The sequence below is a fragment of the Cydia pomonella genome, chromosome 1 (assembly GCF_033807575.1).
Source record: "Cydia pomonella isolate Wapato2018A chromosome 1, ilCydPomo1, whole genome shotgun sequence".
Lineage (NCBI taxonomy): Eukaryota > Metazoa > Arthropoda > Insecta > Lepidoptera > Tortricidae > Cydia > Cydia pomonella.
The window spans coordinates 37750386-37767384 of record NC_084703.1 but is presented as its reverse complement, the minus strand read 5'-3'; the positions used below and the strand labels follow the sequence as shown (position 1 = coordinate 37767384).

The window sequence follows — 16999 nt, the reverse complement described above, 5'->3', positions numbered from 1 at the left end:
GTGTACACGCTCGTAAGGGCCTTATCAGATAAAAATAAATGATTGATTATCTTCAAAATTGATTTATTTAGAATACCGGTGTCTTTGAGAAATTAACTTAATTTAAGCTCACGAATGCACTCAAATTAACTGAGTTTATAAAAACAGGGTGTTTAGTTTTCATAATCTATATGCAACTGTTGTTGTGTGTGTGCAGCATCTCTATCGTGCAATACTTATAATGTTTACGTTATAATAAACCGTACTAAAAATCTTAACATGATGATTTTATTTCCACAGGATTTTAAACTTGTGCGGGTCATCTGTATCGTTAGAACCTGTGAAAAAGATTCTAATGCGGTGTCCGCACCTGGAGTCGCTGAACCTAGCGGCGTGCCGCGCCCTGCCGCGCGGCATGAAGCGCCTCTACACCGGCAAGGAGCTGCAGGACCTCAAGGACAGCTTCGACCCCGCCAAGGTCAAAACCAAACAAGACTCCGACAAAGAGGACGACGACACCCCGAACAAAAAAGACAAAAAGTGTCAAGACGACTCTAAATCAGAGTCCGCCAAGACGCCCAATCATGACAATGACGAAAAGTCCGCTGCCAAAGTAGAAGCCAAGTCACCTGAGAAGTCTTCCTCGAGCGTTTTCCAGGAACCTAAAAGCGTATCCGATGCCACCGTCATATCTGATAAGAAACTTTCCGAAGTATCGACGAAATGTTCCCCAGATTCTAAGGCGGAGTCTTCCACTAGCAAAGATGCCGTGGACACTCCCGTCCACACTCCAGAGGGCAAAAGTTCTACGAGAGAGCCGACTCCGAAACTTCTCAGTCCCATCGTACAGTCCAAACCCGATTCCTCTTCCACTCCGAGGTCTGATTCGGCCAAAACTGATCTCGGCAGTCCTCACTTCAGTCCCGTGCCAAAACCCGATAGTCAAGTGCAAAATAGTCCTGAAGTATTATCAGAGTCCTTCAAAAGCAACTCTTGGAACCTGGGACAGTTTAAAACAACCCCAACACACAGATCTGAAGCTAGTCCTCTCAATCGCTTAGACAGCCACAGTAGAGTGAAAGCGAGTAAAGTTATAGAACAATGTAGCCCAACAACGTCATTAGAAAATAAACTTAGTCCGGAAGTCTTGGGCGCCAAGCAGGACATAAAGAATCCTAATAGTTGGAATTATGGTAATTATAGTCCAATGACCAGGCAAGATAGTCAGTTTCCTTCTCAGAAAAGCCCATATTCTGCGCAACCGAGTCCGGCGCAGCCCAGCCCGTACTCTGCTCAGCCTAGTCCGTACTCCACTCAACAAAGTCCATACTCCTCCCAACCTAGTCCTTATTCCGCCCAGCCTAGTCCTGACACAAGCCAAATGGTAAAATCAGACATCCCTAAATCCGGAGCTTGGAACGCTGGCAATTACAGCCCGATGCCGAAGCACCACGCCCCGTTTTCACCTCATCCGTCGACCCACGCGAGCCCGGATCCCGGCTTAGGAGTTAAAAGTGACTCTATAAGAAGTAATCCCAATAAAACTCCCGGTCAGTATAGCCCTATGTCGCGGCAAGATCGATTGCACCAGAGTCCTTACTCCCCGCGACCCAGCGCCGAAAACGTAGCTTACAACAACAAAAAGAGCCCCGGCGTCGGCGGTTACAGTCCCATGATGCGGCCAGACTGTCACCTACCGAGCCCGGACGGCGGGCAAAGCTCGAGGCCGGCGATTGGCCGGACGCAGGACATGTACGGCCGGCAAGCGGCGAAGCTGCCCGACATGATGGCCGGCAGCGGCACTGAGCTGCCGGGCGCGTGGGGCCTGGACAGGTTCAGCCAGCTGGGCAGCACGAGCATGGAGTCGCTGGTGTGGGGCGCCGGCGGCTCGTACTCCGCGGAGTCGACGCACGCCGCGCCGCGCCTCGACAACATTCCCCCCATGCTGAACACGCCACCCCCGCAGGCGTGGCCCGGCCTGCCCTCGTTCACTTCTAGTGCGCGGAGACCCAATAACGATATGAGTGACCCGTGGACATTAGGTCAGTTTCGTGTGGAGCCTCCTCATCAAGTGCACAATACGTTTGTGGAACAGAACGTGTCGTTCGACTCGCTGAGTGCGCCGCACGCGCTGCCGCACCTGCCGCAGAGCTACCTGGGCGATGGCTTCTCGGGCTCGCGTCTCGAATGACGCGCGGCCGCGCACCTCACCGCGTTCACTGCGTATGTATACACCTTGAACAATTATCTTGTAGAGATTGTATATAAGATTATCTTTTTTAGATGTAGCATTAACAAGCGTAGGTTTGCATTAACATTATTTTGCAGCCTATGATAGGAAGATGAGAGCTGAATATATATAGTTAATTCATCCATCTTAGAAGTTGGATTATACACTGAGCTAGATATTAGAGTGATTCTTTCTTACGATACCAAACAGTTTTCATACCATTTATGAGACCAAGATGATATTCTGCTTTCCCGATGCAAATCATGTTTTCGTGGAGGCGATAAGTTTTTACAATTTCCAGGTATAGATATTTTGCCTTTGATTAAAAACACCGGATAGTAAATCGTACAGGAGTTATATACTCGTATATGTATACATACATAAATGTTATATTGACGTATATATTGTCAAGGCCTTGTTATTCGAGGAGACACATGTTTTACAAATATACCTCAGTAGATTATGAGATAGTGCCTCAGAAGCTCGATAGTGAGTATAATACAAACGATTATTAGAAGCAGATGTTTGAATCATCAGTTGGAACTACTACTGGCTGCAAGAGAGGGTTGTACTGAACCGCCTGATATATAGTCTGCCCGCTTTTCTAAGATCAAGTACGTCATAGTAAATCTATGGCGAATTTGGTCTTACAGATCGGATAGGCTCTAAGTAACTTATACTATCAACGCTCAGTTACCTAAAGCTAAACATCTTTTTGAGTAGTGTTAAACCTTAAGAGATTCGGTTAAGTTTGGTTAAGATAACTCATCCTCTCTGAAGCCCTGTGTGTCGAGATAGTAAGCCTTAAGAGTAAGTAATATATTATATATACAGAGCTAACACAGAAGCATGCCTCTCGTTCTGCTCCTAATATTGCAGCGTCTGAGTACTTATTTCGCCTCTAAAAGCATCCATTTGTCCCGTAAATCTAAACATTATACCTAGGCTAATGTTGTTTCTCTCCTATTTTTTTCATATTCTATGATTGTTGATGAAAATTGTGTGGTACTTAGTTATTCCATAAGATTAAGGACCAAACACACCGGTAGAACTTACGCAGACTCGATGTATGTAGAAATCTTTAAAACTTCACGGTACAAATGGTTGCTGCTCATTATAGCTCACTTGAAGCTTCCTATTTTCATCAACTTGGTCTTACATTTTTATATTTTTTTATTCTGTAACAGTTTGTACCTATACTCGATAACATGCAATAATAATGAACATTCCTTTTGTATAAAATATTTAACAGTTGTTTTCAGATCGCAAAATATTATCTGTGTACAAATATTTGTATTATTATATGCTTTAGATAAATGTTTAAGTTGGTTTGTGTTACTTCTTCAAAACACCATATCAGATATTTTCTATTTTATAAATATATCTTACTTATTTATAGTAGAACATCACTCTGATTATAAGAAATAGTACAATATCACAAAGCTCACATTCATATTCTTAATAAAGTTATATTGTTTGTCAAACAGAAGGTCTGAAGTAGAAAATAAAAACTGCTACTTTTTTATTTCACATATCGAATAGCCAGTAAAAATAGGTCAAATTGTCACGCAGCGTGCTTTAAACTGTTTAAACTGACTATATCCTCTTGTCCAAAGAACTCACAATGTAACAAAGTAACTGCCAAACTTTGTTTTTGTAATGGTTTCATAAAATGACCCAACATCTCATTTGTTACAACGCTTTAGTGTAGCATTCACGGCATCGTTAGAGCAGCTATTAGTTATCGTAAGTTGATTGTCATGGATTTATGAGAGAAACGCTAGGACATATCTCCATTAAATAAGGTTATAAAGTGGGATCGGGTGAGTGATGGCACTGATGGCTTGTGACAAAGAACTGTCAATCGTTCGATACCTTCATCGTATCAATAGGCTTGGTACGATGCGCCGCGACAGTATTACGCGCGCGAGATTAATACTTTTAGAAAAAGACGGGTAGTTTATGCAGCGCGCGAGATACTGTCGCGCCACACTCGTGCTAAGTATACAGAACAGTTGTAAGCAGCCTTGTTTGTAAGCAGTGTTTTTTATAACAAATAAATATAAATATCCCATACTAAAATAATAGTTCACTTAACCAATTTATTATCCAATCATTCTGCTTTTGTACGAATTTTGTACTATAATCTGAACTAATTGGAGCAAAAGAACTGTCATTTTGGTATCTGTGATATATAAACTAGGTTCAAACCTAGTTTACCGTGCGGCACCGCGAATAAAGATGAGTCAACCGTTAAATAACACATGTAGATAATTATGTGCGTGTTGTATGCACTCAAAATCTTTTTTATATCGAGGACACATGCCATCACTCGCCTAAGGCATAACGCAGGTGAACGATTTTAATTGGCCACAAATCCGCCATATTTTTTTTACTCACAAATTTAAATTCTAAATATACCACTCCACGACAATCTTATTAGTATTAGCCGTATTAGGTACATACATAGCAGTACTGCACAACCTACCAGTGACTGAGCGTCATACAAACCAGGTGGCAAGCCTGAGCTGATTTGATCTGGTTTATACTATGAGACCTCTCGACATGATATAAAGTTTAATCCTATCAATAAACTAAATAAAGTAGCATTTGCACTGACTCCTTGAATAAAGGAAATTCAACTTAAGTACTGATTTTTGATTCAATCAATCATCAATTCATGTTATCTTTACTGCGTGGATTAAACCTTATCAATTGTCAGTAGGCTTGCCATTGCAAATCGAGTTCTTTAGACGCTTTCCCACAGCAAACTCGTATGATTCGACGTTCACTGAAGATGTAAAGCTTGGAAGATGATCTAACCTGATTATTATTATGCATTTCGCGTAATGAATAAATATCTGTGTTCCGACTATGGTCGAGTCTGCGTTACGCCTAATTGCCTGGCTACCCATAGGAAGACAGTATTGACTAAACCTTAATTCTAAGGCTTGATTTGTTAACGGGCTGTATTTGTTGTGTATATCCTTAATGGCCGCACGTGGAAGTTAGGTTAATACATAATATGGTAAAAATTGTTACTTAGATTCGCTAGGGCTCGTCCCTTAGGCTAAAGCAATTTTCACAAAGTAACTGCCATTCGCCCTTTTGTCGGCATACAAATATTAAAGCAATAAAACTCTTTGTTTATTCAGATTGCTAGGCAAATTGTTGCGCAACGAGACTTGTTTGGCCCACGCCTTGTATACGCGCGACGATAGCGCAGAAGCATATAACTTATTTATATTTCTTCGCGTTACAATACATATATAGATGTAGTTAATTATAAGTACTACACCAGTAATGTATCACGTTAATGTAGATATTTATTTTTTGCCGAACAATAAAGGTTGCCTTATATTCTATTTAGCAATATCGTTAAAGGACGCCGAAAGTTTTCTTTCAACATGCAATTTTGTAAAATACCCTTCGCTGGTGCACAATAATAATAAATAATAGTGTATAATAGTAATTTTCTGCACTTTGATTGTATTGCCACTGCAATGTCTGAACAATCGCCGCTACGCCGGTTTTAGACGCAGTGATCAAAATTGTAATCTTGTGAATCTAAATTCTGTAATATATTTTTGGGTAAAGGAAAAAAGCGGCCAAGTGCGAGTCGGACTCGCCCATGAAGGGTTCCGTACCATTTATGACGTATTAAATAAAAACTACTTACTAAATCTCGTTCAAACCAATTTTCGGTGGAAGTTTGCATGGTAATGTACATCATATATTTTTTTTAGTTTTATCATTCTTTTATTTTAGAAGTTACAGGGGAAGACACACATTTTACCACTTTGGAAGTGTCTCTCGCGCAAACTATTCAGTTTAGAAAAAAATGATATTAGGAACTTCAATATGATCTTTTGAAGACCTATCCATGGAAACCCCACACGTACGGGTTTGATGAAAAAAAAATGAGTTTCGTGTTTTAAGTATGGGGAACCCCAAAATTTATTGTTGTTTTTTTATATTTCTATGTGAAATTCTTAATGTGGTTCACAGAATACATCCACTTACCAAGTTTCAACAGTATAGTTCTTATAGTTTCGGAAAAAAGTGGCTGTGACATACGGACGGACGGACAGACATGACGAATCCGTTTTTTGCCATTTGGCTACGGAACCCTTATAGGATCACTTTGATGTCCGTCTGTCTGCCAAGACCCTTTCTGCGGAACGCGCGGAGGTATTGAGTTGAAATTAAGACCACATACGACATGAGTACAGTCCCTTAAAGCTGTGAACGTAAAAGATTTTCCGCGAAAATACATATATTTCGACACTCTTGTATAGTCTGCGCGGAAAGAGAAGAGTCATAAATAAATAATAATAATAAATACATATTATGGGCATTCTTACACAAATTGACTAAATCCCACGGTAAACCAAGAAGGCTTGTGTTGTTACAAATACTTAAATACATAGAAAACATCTATGACTCAGGAACAAATATCTGTTGCTCATCACACAAATATCATTCGAACCCAGGACCATCGGCTTCATAGGCAGGGTCACTACCCACTAGGCCAGACCGGTCGTCATAGAATGTCCGAGACGTCATAGAATGAACGTCAATGAATGGGACTATACATTCTCTTTTTCTGTTGACCTAGAACTATGAAATTTGGCAAGTCGTCTTGTATACTACAAGTATAGGGAAAAATCTAAAAACTATACATTTGTAATTAAATCAAAAAAGATTGATAACAAAATTTTGTACGGAACCCTCGATGGTCGAGTTCGATTCAAACTTGTCCGGTTTTTTTATTAACATTTTACTTGTTTATGCACATACAGTCAGCGTCAAATACTTCGTAGCAGTCAAAGTGGCCAAATAGTTCGGTACAACATACTAAATATATGGTGTACCGAACTATTTGGCTACTTTGGTTGCTACAAAGTATTTGACGCTGACTGTACAATCAATTAATGAATGAAATTGGAAGGCTTTTTACTTCTATTAGTTATCAATTGACTTGTAAAATATCATATATCGATTTATATAATTTTTATCCGAGTAAACAAGATCAGTAGGGCTAAGATGGTCGGCTTTTTATCATTTGTCAGCATGCCTGTCACGTTCTAACAAGTATGTTAGTGCGAAAGTGACGGGCATAGTGACAAGCGATAAAAATAGAACCATGCTGCCACTGCAGAATGAATCTCGTATAGCTCACACTGAAAATGAATAAACTTGTGTTATATGAATGACATCAGCTAGCGTGGTTTTTCCTTTTTGTAAGTAGACAATATCGAAGTAAATGTGGTATCTTTTTTTTTCTACTAGCACCTACTCAATATAACGACATTGACGTCCGTATGGCAATATATAGTCTACGCCTTTTTTACATTTTCACACGCTACTAGTTCTCACAGGGCGCTTATTTTATTTCCTATCTGCTTCTATTAAATTTCTCCTTGTCGGGCTTCTTGGCTATGCTAAATACTAAATAGGCGTTAAATTTCGAGCGTATCCATACTTCTTTATTAAATATCAAAATGAATACCTATGTCGTTTTATGGATAGTCTAACGTTTTATTTTTCCAACTGTTATATTCTTCTGAATAATAGGTTCATAGGGGAAAGCAGTGAAATAGTGAATCTTAAGAGCGTCTCCACATTGTCCGATCCGATATCGGATGTAGGATCTGAGGAACGGAGGTGTAATCAGGCCGCGGGGGCACCGTCTTTAGCAGTCACGCACACTACAACAAACATTATGCCTACACATACGCACACAAACAATTCAAACAAATATTATCGGTTCGACATCACCAACATAGGTAAAATTATCGGAAGCACCTTTCCGATATGGGATGTCGGGAGACGCCTATGAGAAAAAGATCTGCAAGAGTGCGATATGACAACAAGTCCGCCTTTTTTGCGTTAACTATCGTTTATAATAATAATGATTTAAAAAATTTAATAAAAGGGAAAAATGATTTATTGAATCGGTATGAAATCTGTAGAAAATTTAATGTCGTATCAAATAAAAACAACATGGTTATTTCTTATACATTTTCATGTTTTTAAATAATGTATTTAACAATGTTAAATGCAAGAAAAAGTTTACTCCAATGCGAGATTTTTAACGACAGTTATGGTATTTTTTAATGCCATCGGTGTCGATCGGTTTTTTTAGTTAAAATTTTATTCTCCTTTAGAATTTAGAAAATTTCGTACGCTCGACAACGTTCTCGTCCGTTGGATCATTGGTGTTCTTAAAAATAATGATTACCTTGCACAGTGATTCCGCTGCCATACAAGGGCGGCCATAAATACGTTTACCGCGAAATAAAGGTTTTTTCTACTCAAAACGTTATAATACCATGAAAGCAATTTGAAAAATGGAAATTATACACAATGGGTATATATATTTATAAAAAATAACGTTTTTTTAGTCTAGAAATGCTTCGCAGTAATCTGGTTTTCGACATTGAATTTAATATACGCGATATCCGTTGGATAAAAGGCAGAAGTAAGGGTTGCTAGTTGTTAAACAAACATCAAATCAAACAGATAATAATAAAAAATCATATAATTCATACTCAAAAATCATAAACACAAAACTGTACTAATTTTATCATATAAAACAAATATCAGTCAAGCATTAAAATTACTTATTCAAAGATAACAATTTTATTACAGATTTTAATAAACAGTCATTTTTTTTGTGGGTAACTTTCTTAGACTTGATATAAGTGGATCTGAGTGAAGAAGAAGCCTGTTAATCAAGCCTGTGTTCGTCAAAACGCGATTCATTTTCCGTGTATGCCCTTGTCGAAATGCTGTGATGTGTTTGTTACTCGCTTCAGCTGCTTCTTCAGATAGCTCCCCTATGGATAACAAACCGTGGTTCATGATATCAGCACCGTGAATTAAAACTTCAGGTGTCGAAACAAGTTGAAATGGTACATAGGAGGTAACAAACAAGCTACTATATTTAAGGTTGGCATCAGAAAAACATTGCTTATATTCGCCAGGTCCAGTACTGCCATCGAAACCCCCATTTGCCTATTAAAGATATTTTATCTAGAGATTAGCTAGGTACTCTGTCTAAAACATCTTTCTCAGACTCAAGAATCCAAGTGGCAGTGTGGTCTAACAAACTCTGAAGATCAACTTCAGCGGATGATTCGGTAACAGTTACAATTGGAGGATAACATTGTTTTTAACTTCTACAATACTTTGATAGGAAGCCATACTATTTTTTGATATCTTATATACTGGCCTTAGCGTCTATTTCAGACGATCTATGGTGCAATGTCCGCAAAACATCTTTTTTGGTGACTGAAAAGGCCGATGCGAGAGCGGCATACTTTGCCACAGAGCTGGCAAGGGAAGTTCGCGACGGATTGTGACGTTTCGCTACGGTTACGTTTTGTCTGCCAGTGCCGCAAACCAGGCCTCGTCGCAGAACTTGCGACCATCTCCAACGCACTTGCGCCACTCCGTTCGCTTCTCCGCAAGCTTTTCCCAGTTTCGGTGGTCGATCTTAAAAGCTGCCATATCCCTCTTGGCGCAGTGATATCTTAATGTCTATACAATTCTTAATTTATAAATATTGGTGCCTAGTCAACTTAGCTGCTGCAATAACCGACAAAACATCATTTTTGTAGAGCTTAAACTGGCATGAACGGAAGTATTGAACAACGTGTTGATAGCAGACGAATCTAAGTTGGATAGTTCAGCAAGTCTTCTCCTTTTTGTACCTTTACTACTGAAAATTCCCAGAACGTGTTGACATTTTTCTTTTTCAGTGCCTTGTTTGGAGTTCCACATATCGAAAATAGTACGCCTTGGAATAGCACATTTCAAAATAGTACCTATAATAAAGATATAAACATGCTGGAAAAAAATCTCATTATTCTTGGCCAACGACACTTATTCGTTGACACCCCATTAACTAGAAAAGACGACATTAGACGAGAATGAAGCTTACAGCTCTTATTAAGGACACTTTAATCTTTAAAATGAGGTATGCCACTAGTGCGGCACAGGTCGGCATCAAAGTATAACTCTAATTGAATTCGTAGTTAAGAATATTTCTTACGAAACGATAGACCTCCCGTAGAAAATTTGTATAAAATTCAAACACACGTATATATACATAAAACATATTAGAAAATAAAGTACATACCTTCTTCTTGGATTTCCATAATATCACCACGTGTTAATAAAGAAATAGTAATAATAATACACGATAACAAAGTGATTAACAGCGTCAAAAGTGCACTGCTAATGAAGGTTGAAATGTTATAACTTTCGTTGCACAAATGTAAATGATAATTGCAATTTATTATTGTGACATTTATAGTATTTGACAGATTGTCTATTAGTGAACAACTTACCTTTTAGGCCAGGGTACGCTTATGACCTTTTGTGATTTATAGCCTACGGCGGAATCACTGTGCCTTGCCATGAATTTACACTTAAGTGACATATGATTAGTTCCCCATAAATCACATAATGCAATAATACTTAACTGTTTACATTTTGACCAAATTATGTACCCGCAATTTCAGAGTTATTTTATTTTCGGACACGGTCTTACTTTACTTTTCTTAAACGTTTCCCGATGCCCATATTTTCATATTTTTAAACAGTTTTACTGCCACATTTGAATGTTATCGTGACTTCTCTGTAAGATTTTTCGATTCAGCGGGCCTTCAGATTCTTCCATATAAAAATATCGATTTCTCTCAGAAAACTAGCTAATGCTGAAATTTTCCCCTGAATCTGACTTTCTAGCGGTAGTTTTTGTAAAGAAAAAGGACGCAAAAAATATCATAAACTTGACCTTCAGCTCTAACCCGTTTCCACAAAATGCTCCACTATCTTCGCTTTCGGCCATAGGGATATAATACTGGAGAAATTACATACTGTCTTGTGGTCGCCACGGTGTTCTTCTAGATTGACCATAAGAGAAAGAATCCAATGCCCATTGAACTTACCGGATTAATTGACAGATATATAGACTTTAAAGTTGATATTAATTTCAGTTTAATATTTTATGCTTTTTACATGTACATAACTTTGTTGAGATTTCACTCTGCATACGTTATAATTATAACGTAAGACACATGCCTTACATTTTTCTTTCCATCCAACATCCGATATCTGTACCCCTAGTGTAACTTTGATCGACATCATAACGTGACGAACGCGTTTGCGTTAAGACTCATTTTGTATAGGATTTTGAGTTTCCAAAACGTCCCGCTTGGCGCGCTCTTTCGAAATCCAATACAAAATGAGACTAAACGCAAACGCGTACGTCACGTTTGGAAATCGAATTTATTTACACTAGGGGTACAGATCGGGCAATGTGAAAACGCTCTAACGTTGTAGCAATAAGAAACCACGTATTTTTGTACCGCGGTCTCGTTCGTTAAGTAAACACGATCTAGTAATATTAGTTTACCTAGACTTAGGATCTCTGCATAGTGAAGCGGGCATTGTGCTTCTAAGGTAATTTCGTTTGATACATTATCCGTTACGCTTGTGGTATCTAAAAAAACCGAAAAAGTCATAAACTTACACATAAACTTGTTTCCATGAAAATAGTTTCCACATTTCTTTTACGGGCGTATTCGTGGTGGATCAAACTACGTATCTTTTCGTCAGATTATTTTCTCGGCCTCATATTCCACCGAATTGTTACATAAACGTCATAATATTATAAATATAAAAGACAAGCTGAAAATAATTCATCAATTAATAATCAGTCTAGGTCGAGAAAGTAATCTACTGTAAACCCCGTACAAAGAATAAGAAAGGCTGCATTTACAAAGGGATGGTCGCTGCGCACCAGGATCTTGGTTGCGTATGTTTTGTATCTATTTTTATATTTATTTTTATTCACGAAGCAATATGATTATTTTATATTGTATGGGCAAATTATTTAGATGTATTGTTATCGTCGAATGAAAGATCAATTCATAAAGTTTACAATGTAATAATGATGCAAGCCAAGTACAAAGTGCTTTTATAAGTTATATTACGGTACATTGTAAGGTAAGGCGCCAGAGCCCACTGGTATTCAGGCGTGGGAGTTGCGCTACTGTTAGTATGTAATGTAATTCCGCATATTGTATCATTGTATTTAAAATCCTGACAACCACCAAATATTATTTCCACTACCCACATTAGCCTTATAAATGCCTAATGAGTAACTGAAAAAATATTTTATAATAAATAGTTTTATTAACTTATTACAAAATAAAGAATATTACCTATTATACATAGAATGTATAAAATTTAATATTAGGTAAATTTTAATGTTAAATAATCGTGTAGGTACGATAGTACCTATGTATAAAGTTGACTAATATTGTTTACTTGTAAGTTCTGTTATGTAGAGATTTTTGTTTGTAATATTGTTAAACTACTGCGTGGACTTCTTCCCAGGTGGTCCAATTTTTATAACCTAACCAATAAAATATCGATGTGGTTGTACATTTACATTTTGAATAGAATGTACTCTATTTACTGAACTTGTTTTGTTGCAATCCTTATCCCATCCTTGTTACTACCTTTTTTATGTTGATTTTACCAAATCCCACATGATCCAGTCTTGGAGCTATCGACAGCAATATGGCCCCAGTAGGGTCAAGGCGGAAACAGAGGCTCAGTTGCTCAAGTATCGCCTCTCTCGTGTTGAAATTAGGTTGACTGAGTCACTGTACCCGGCTTTTTTTTACCGAGCCACTGTTCCCTCCTTGACCCTAAATTAACACGTTCGCTGCGGCTACTAGTAATTACGACTAATCATAGGTACTTTGCAATCGTTGCGTGTTTACTTTGTGTTATGTATCTACTTTTGCATCCCACAGTTAAAATAAAAGCACCTCCAGCGGCGAGCGGGGTAAACAAAAACCCTTCACGAAGTTGTCTCACCAGTGTTGCCATTTAAAAAGATTTATCGTAAGTATACGGGTATACAGCTTTTCACCCCTAGAGTAAGAAGGAATAAGGCAATTTTCAGGTGTTTTTTCATACTCTGATTTTATACAGATTTTTGAACTACCCGTCATACATTTTCTACTTCAGCATACACATACCTACGCACACAAACAAATATTATTGGTCCGACAGCTGCCGGGGCCCCGACATGGCAGAAATTATCGGAAGTGCCTTTCCGATTCATAAAAAAACTGCTGCAGGAGAGTGACACATTGCATCACGTCCGCCTTTTTTACGTTATCTTTCGTTTTTAAGTAATAATGATTTATTTAATAAATACACAAAAACACATTACAATTTACTTCCATCCGATATCGGATCGGGCAATGTGATAACGCTTTTATTGCCCATATATCAAGATAATGTGTACCTACATATTTTTGACACTTAGTCCGTATCGATATTTAATATATTGACTGTACGTAGGTATTCTTTTTTCGTAACTGAAAAGTTTTGCTGGCCTGTTGTACTGACGTCCACCTAAAAATAGCTGACAGGCGCCTGGATCCAGTAATAAGCATACCAACACTACTCGAGACAGGTATTACCGAATATTCAATTTCCGGCCAAAACCTAATTTTGTATTATGTTTTGTTCCGGGCTTTATAATTTCTTACGCTTTTTAAAATCTGTACAATGTTGTTTCATTTTCTTAAAGTTTAGTAAAAAAAATTTTCCTTTATTACACAGACCTTAATGACTTGAAACAGGCTGGAAAAGGGTAATTTTCAGCGAATGAATTATCAATTGCTGGTAATTTTCATACATTACTAGCTGTTTGCATTCGAAACTACTTATATCTGCATAAAATCCACTGGCAGCTATGTATAATCTGAATGTTGCTCAGTCCTTGTGAAATGCTTGGTTCTGAATAATTGCGTTTTTTGATCTAAGTCCCATGAAAATATAGTCTATATTTTTCAACTATTGAGCTGTTGTTTAAGGCAGTGTCTTAAGTGAGCGAATAACTAGCGAACGCGAAAGTGTCCGAAAAATATTTACAGTTTTGTGAATTTCCCCATACATTTTGTATGGACTATCACTTAAATGACACCAAAAATTTGTATGAAAAACTGGGAAAACTTTTTTCTTGTTTTTAAGACCTCGTGGTGCTGAACCGAAATAATCCAAGGTTGTTAAATTATCGAAAAAACGGTTTGTTAAAAGTAATTAAGATCAAGAATTAAAATTAAAATGTTGTATCACTTAGAATAAAGGTGTAATCAAGAATAAACCTTTATGAACTTCTTGGTGAAGTTATTCTAAGTGATACAACATTTTAATTTTAATATATGTCATGTATGCATTCAGGTATATAATATACTAGACTAGCAACCCGCCCCGGCTTCGCACGGATTACTTAAACAAATTATACCTACACCTAATCCTTCCTCAAGAATCACTCTAGTGATTGGTGAAATCGCATGAAAATACCAGCGGCGGAGGATTTTGTTTAAGGTGTAGTGATGATCTGCAGTATAGTCATAATGCTTGCTGGACAATTAATAAGTCAATATTATGATTTTTTGTTTTTATTATTGCATAATAGGTAGGTACACTTTCTCAATAACAAAAAATATAAATATTTTTATAATAGTAATTTGCTTTCGCGCTCATACAACACCGAAACTTGAAGCAATAACATTTTTAAGTAGACTAGACATAAAGTTCATAATTAATACATAATACGATATTCATATAAAATCTAAAGCGGACTTATAATAGTCAGTAGTAGAAGTACCAATGTTCATTTAAGGACAAAATGCTAAGCAGGTGTTTTTATTATCCCTTTATTTGCGAAGTTGTTACAACTTGTAGTTCGTTTGCGTGCTTCGAGGATTGAAGAAGAGGCAAGGTGTGAGCCTCCACATGTGCACCAGGTGCTGATGAGGGCCTGCCGTAATCATCGAAATATCTGATCTACCTCTTTCTCGGTCGAAAATACAAGAGCGATAGCGAGGCTGATACCTATCGAAATTTAGTTTTTCGAACTGTAGGCGGGCCTTCTTCTGCTGCTGACTACATAATGTACTACACAATCTTATGAATCGTAAATGCTACCTGTGCAATGGTCATTTTTACCGCGGCTTATTGTGAGCGTTACAACTCTAGACTATTCCCAGTTTCCTTCAACACTCCTGATTTGTGACTACTAAACTGGGAACCAACAGAAAGAAGTACTTAAATAATTCGATCAATCAAACATCTAACGTGTCTCTCGCCCAAAGTGAATAATTCGACTGGTTTCGCGTTACACGGTTATCACACGCTCGTACACCAGAGCATGCGGATCCACATCTAATGTTAAGACCGTCTTAATGGACATAGGATATAGGTACGAGTGGATAAAAGTATTCCAACTTACACACTAACCCTCTTATTCATAAACGTGTACTAAAGTTACGATACCGCTAATAATCGTTTGTCCCTTTCGACGTATTGGTATAATGGAAAGGGCCAACGATTATTAGCGGCATCGTAACTTTAGTACACGTTTTTGAATAAGGGGGTAAGAGTATAAAAGTGTCACGAACTCGCCGCAAAAAAGCCGTTCCCATTCAACCAAAGTTACGCTCTCATTAAAGACCGTAGAGAAATAAGTAAGGATATAGGGCTAACTCCATAAGTAGAAGTACATCAGTTTTCTTACAAAAACGCGGGTTATTTTCCTAGTCGACATCTAGCGTCATGTAGGGAATTTATTAGTACTGTTACTACACCAGCCGGCCTAGCCACGGTAATAATCGCTTCAACAACGAAAGGCTTTGTGTCTCTCTATCACTCTTCATTAGTGCGATAGTAACGGTTGCGTTTCGATCGCTACGGAGCGTAAGCAATTTGCACGTTGGCTACGCGGCGTGATGTCACGAGTGTCGCGACTTGGTAAGAAAACTGATGTATGGAGTTAGCACTCTATTCCTACTTATACTTAAATAATTAGCATTAAATGAAATAATTAAACTTGGCATGTATATTTAAGTAACATATACTAAAACAAGTCTAGTATTCGTTTTGTTACTAAATATTTAAATTTAAAGAAAATAGAGCGAACCGACTTATGGAAATCGTTAACTTGCTCAGTTTTCTTCGTATTACAATTTCTAACTATGAAAACTAATATCAAATATAGATATATGTTACTCGAATGTCTATGCCACGTGACATTTCAGTTCAGTATGTTGTTTTAAAATGGGAGCGCAATTGTATGGAAGCGAGTAGGTTTTTGTGACTCTTAAGCCAGCATTAACGCTGACCACATTTTTGACTTGATTTATTTAATCAAAGTTAAAATTACATTTTGGAATAAAGCCTTTGGAATAAGGACCTCTGGAACTCGAGAGAATACAAAATTAAACTATGACAACACCACCTCCGCTTTTGTGTTCGTCTTTAAGAGCCCTTATTCCTTGGAGCGTTCTCCGATTTCACGAAATAACGCTCGATAGATGGCGTTGGCGCTCGGTACGCGAGCGCCGGCAACGCGACGCGCGTTTCAATGCAGACTAGAATAATCTTGATAGTTTTCAATATAATGTCAAGCAACATTAATTTTAGTGTTATATGATATCATATGGGCACACTTTATTTTATTTTATATGCACAGTAGTTTTTTTTTTATATACACTACTACTAAGTGTACAGACTACAGAGTGTACTATAACCCTTGCTCTTTATTCTGTCTCTTTCACACCAATGGAAAATGAAAAAGTTAGTAAATAACTGCAGGTATAAATAAAGTATATTAGTGCGATAGAGAGACAGATAGTGTTTCGTTGTCGTGACGTAAAAGATTGTCATGTTGGCTATGCACCCATGGCGCCT

The 16999-nt window shown here is 37.8% G+C and overlaps 1 protein-coding gene across 1 annotated transcript in view; it reads left to right on the top strand.

Moving 5' to 3' along the window:
• The window catches only part of LOC133522209 (uncharacterized), a 29951-nt gene extending 17248 nt beyond the window's left edge, over positions 1-12703 (top strand). Inside the window, exon 10 of the mRNA XM_061857451.1 lies at positions 280-12703. Coding sequence (XP_061713435.1) covers positions 280-2170 — 1891 coding nt within the window. The 3' untranslated portion in view covers positions 2171-12703. The remainder of the gene's footprint in view (positions 1-279) is intronic.
• Positions 12704-16999: the final 4296 nt, after the last annotated feature.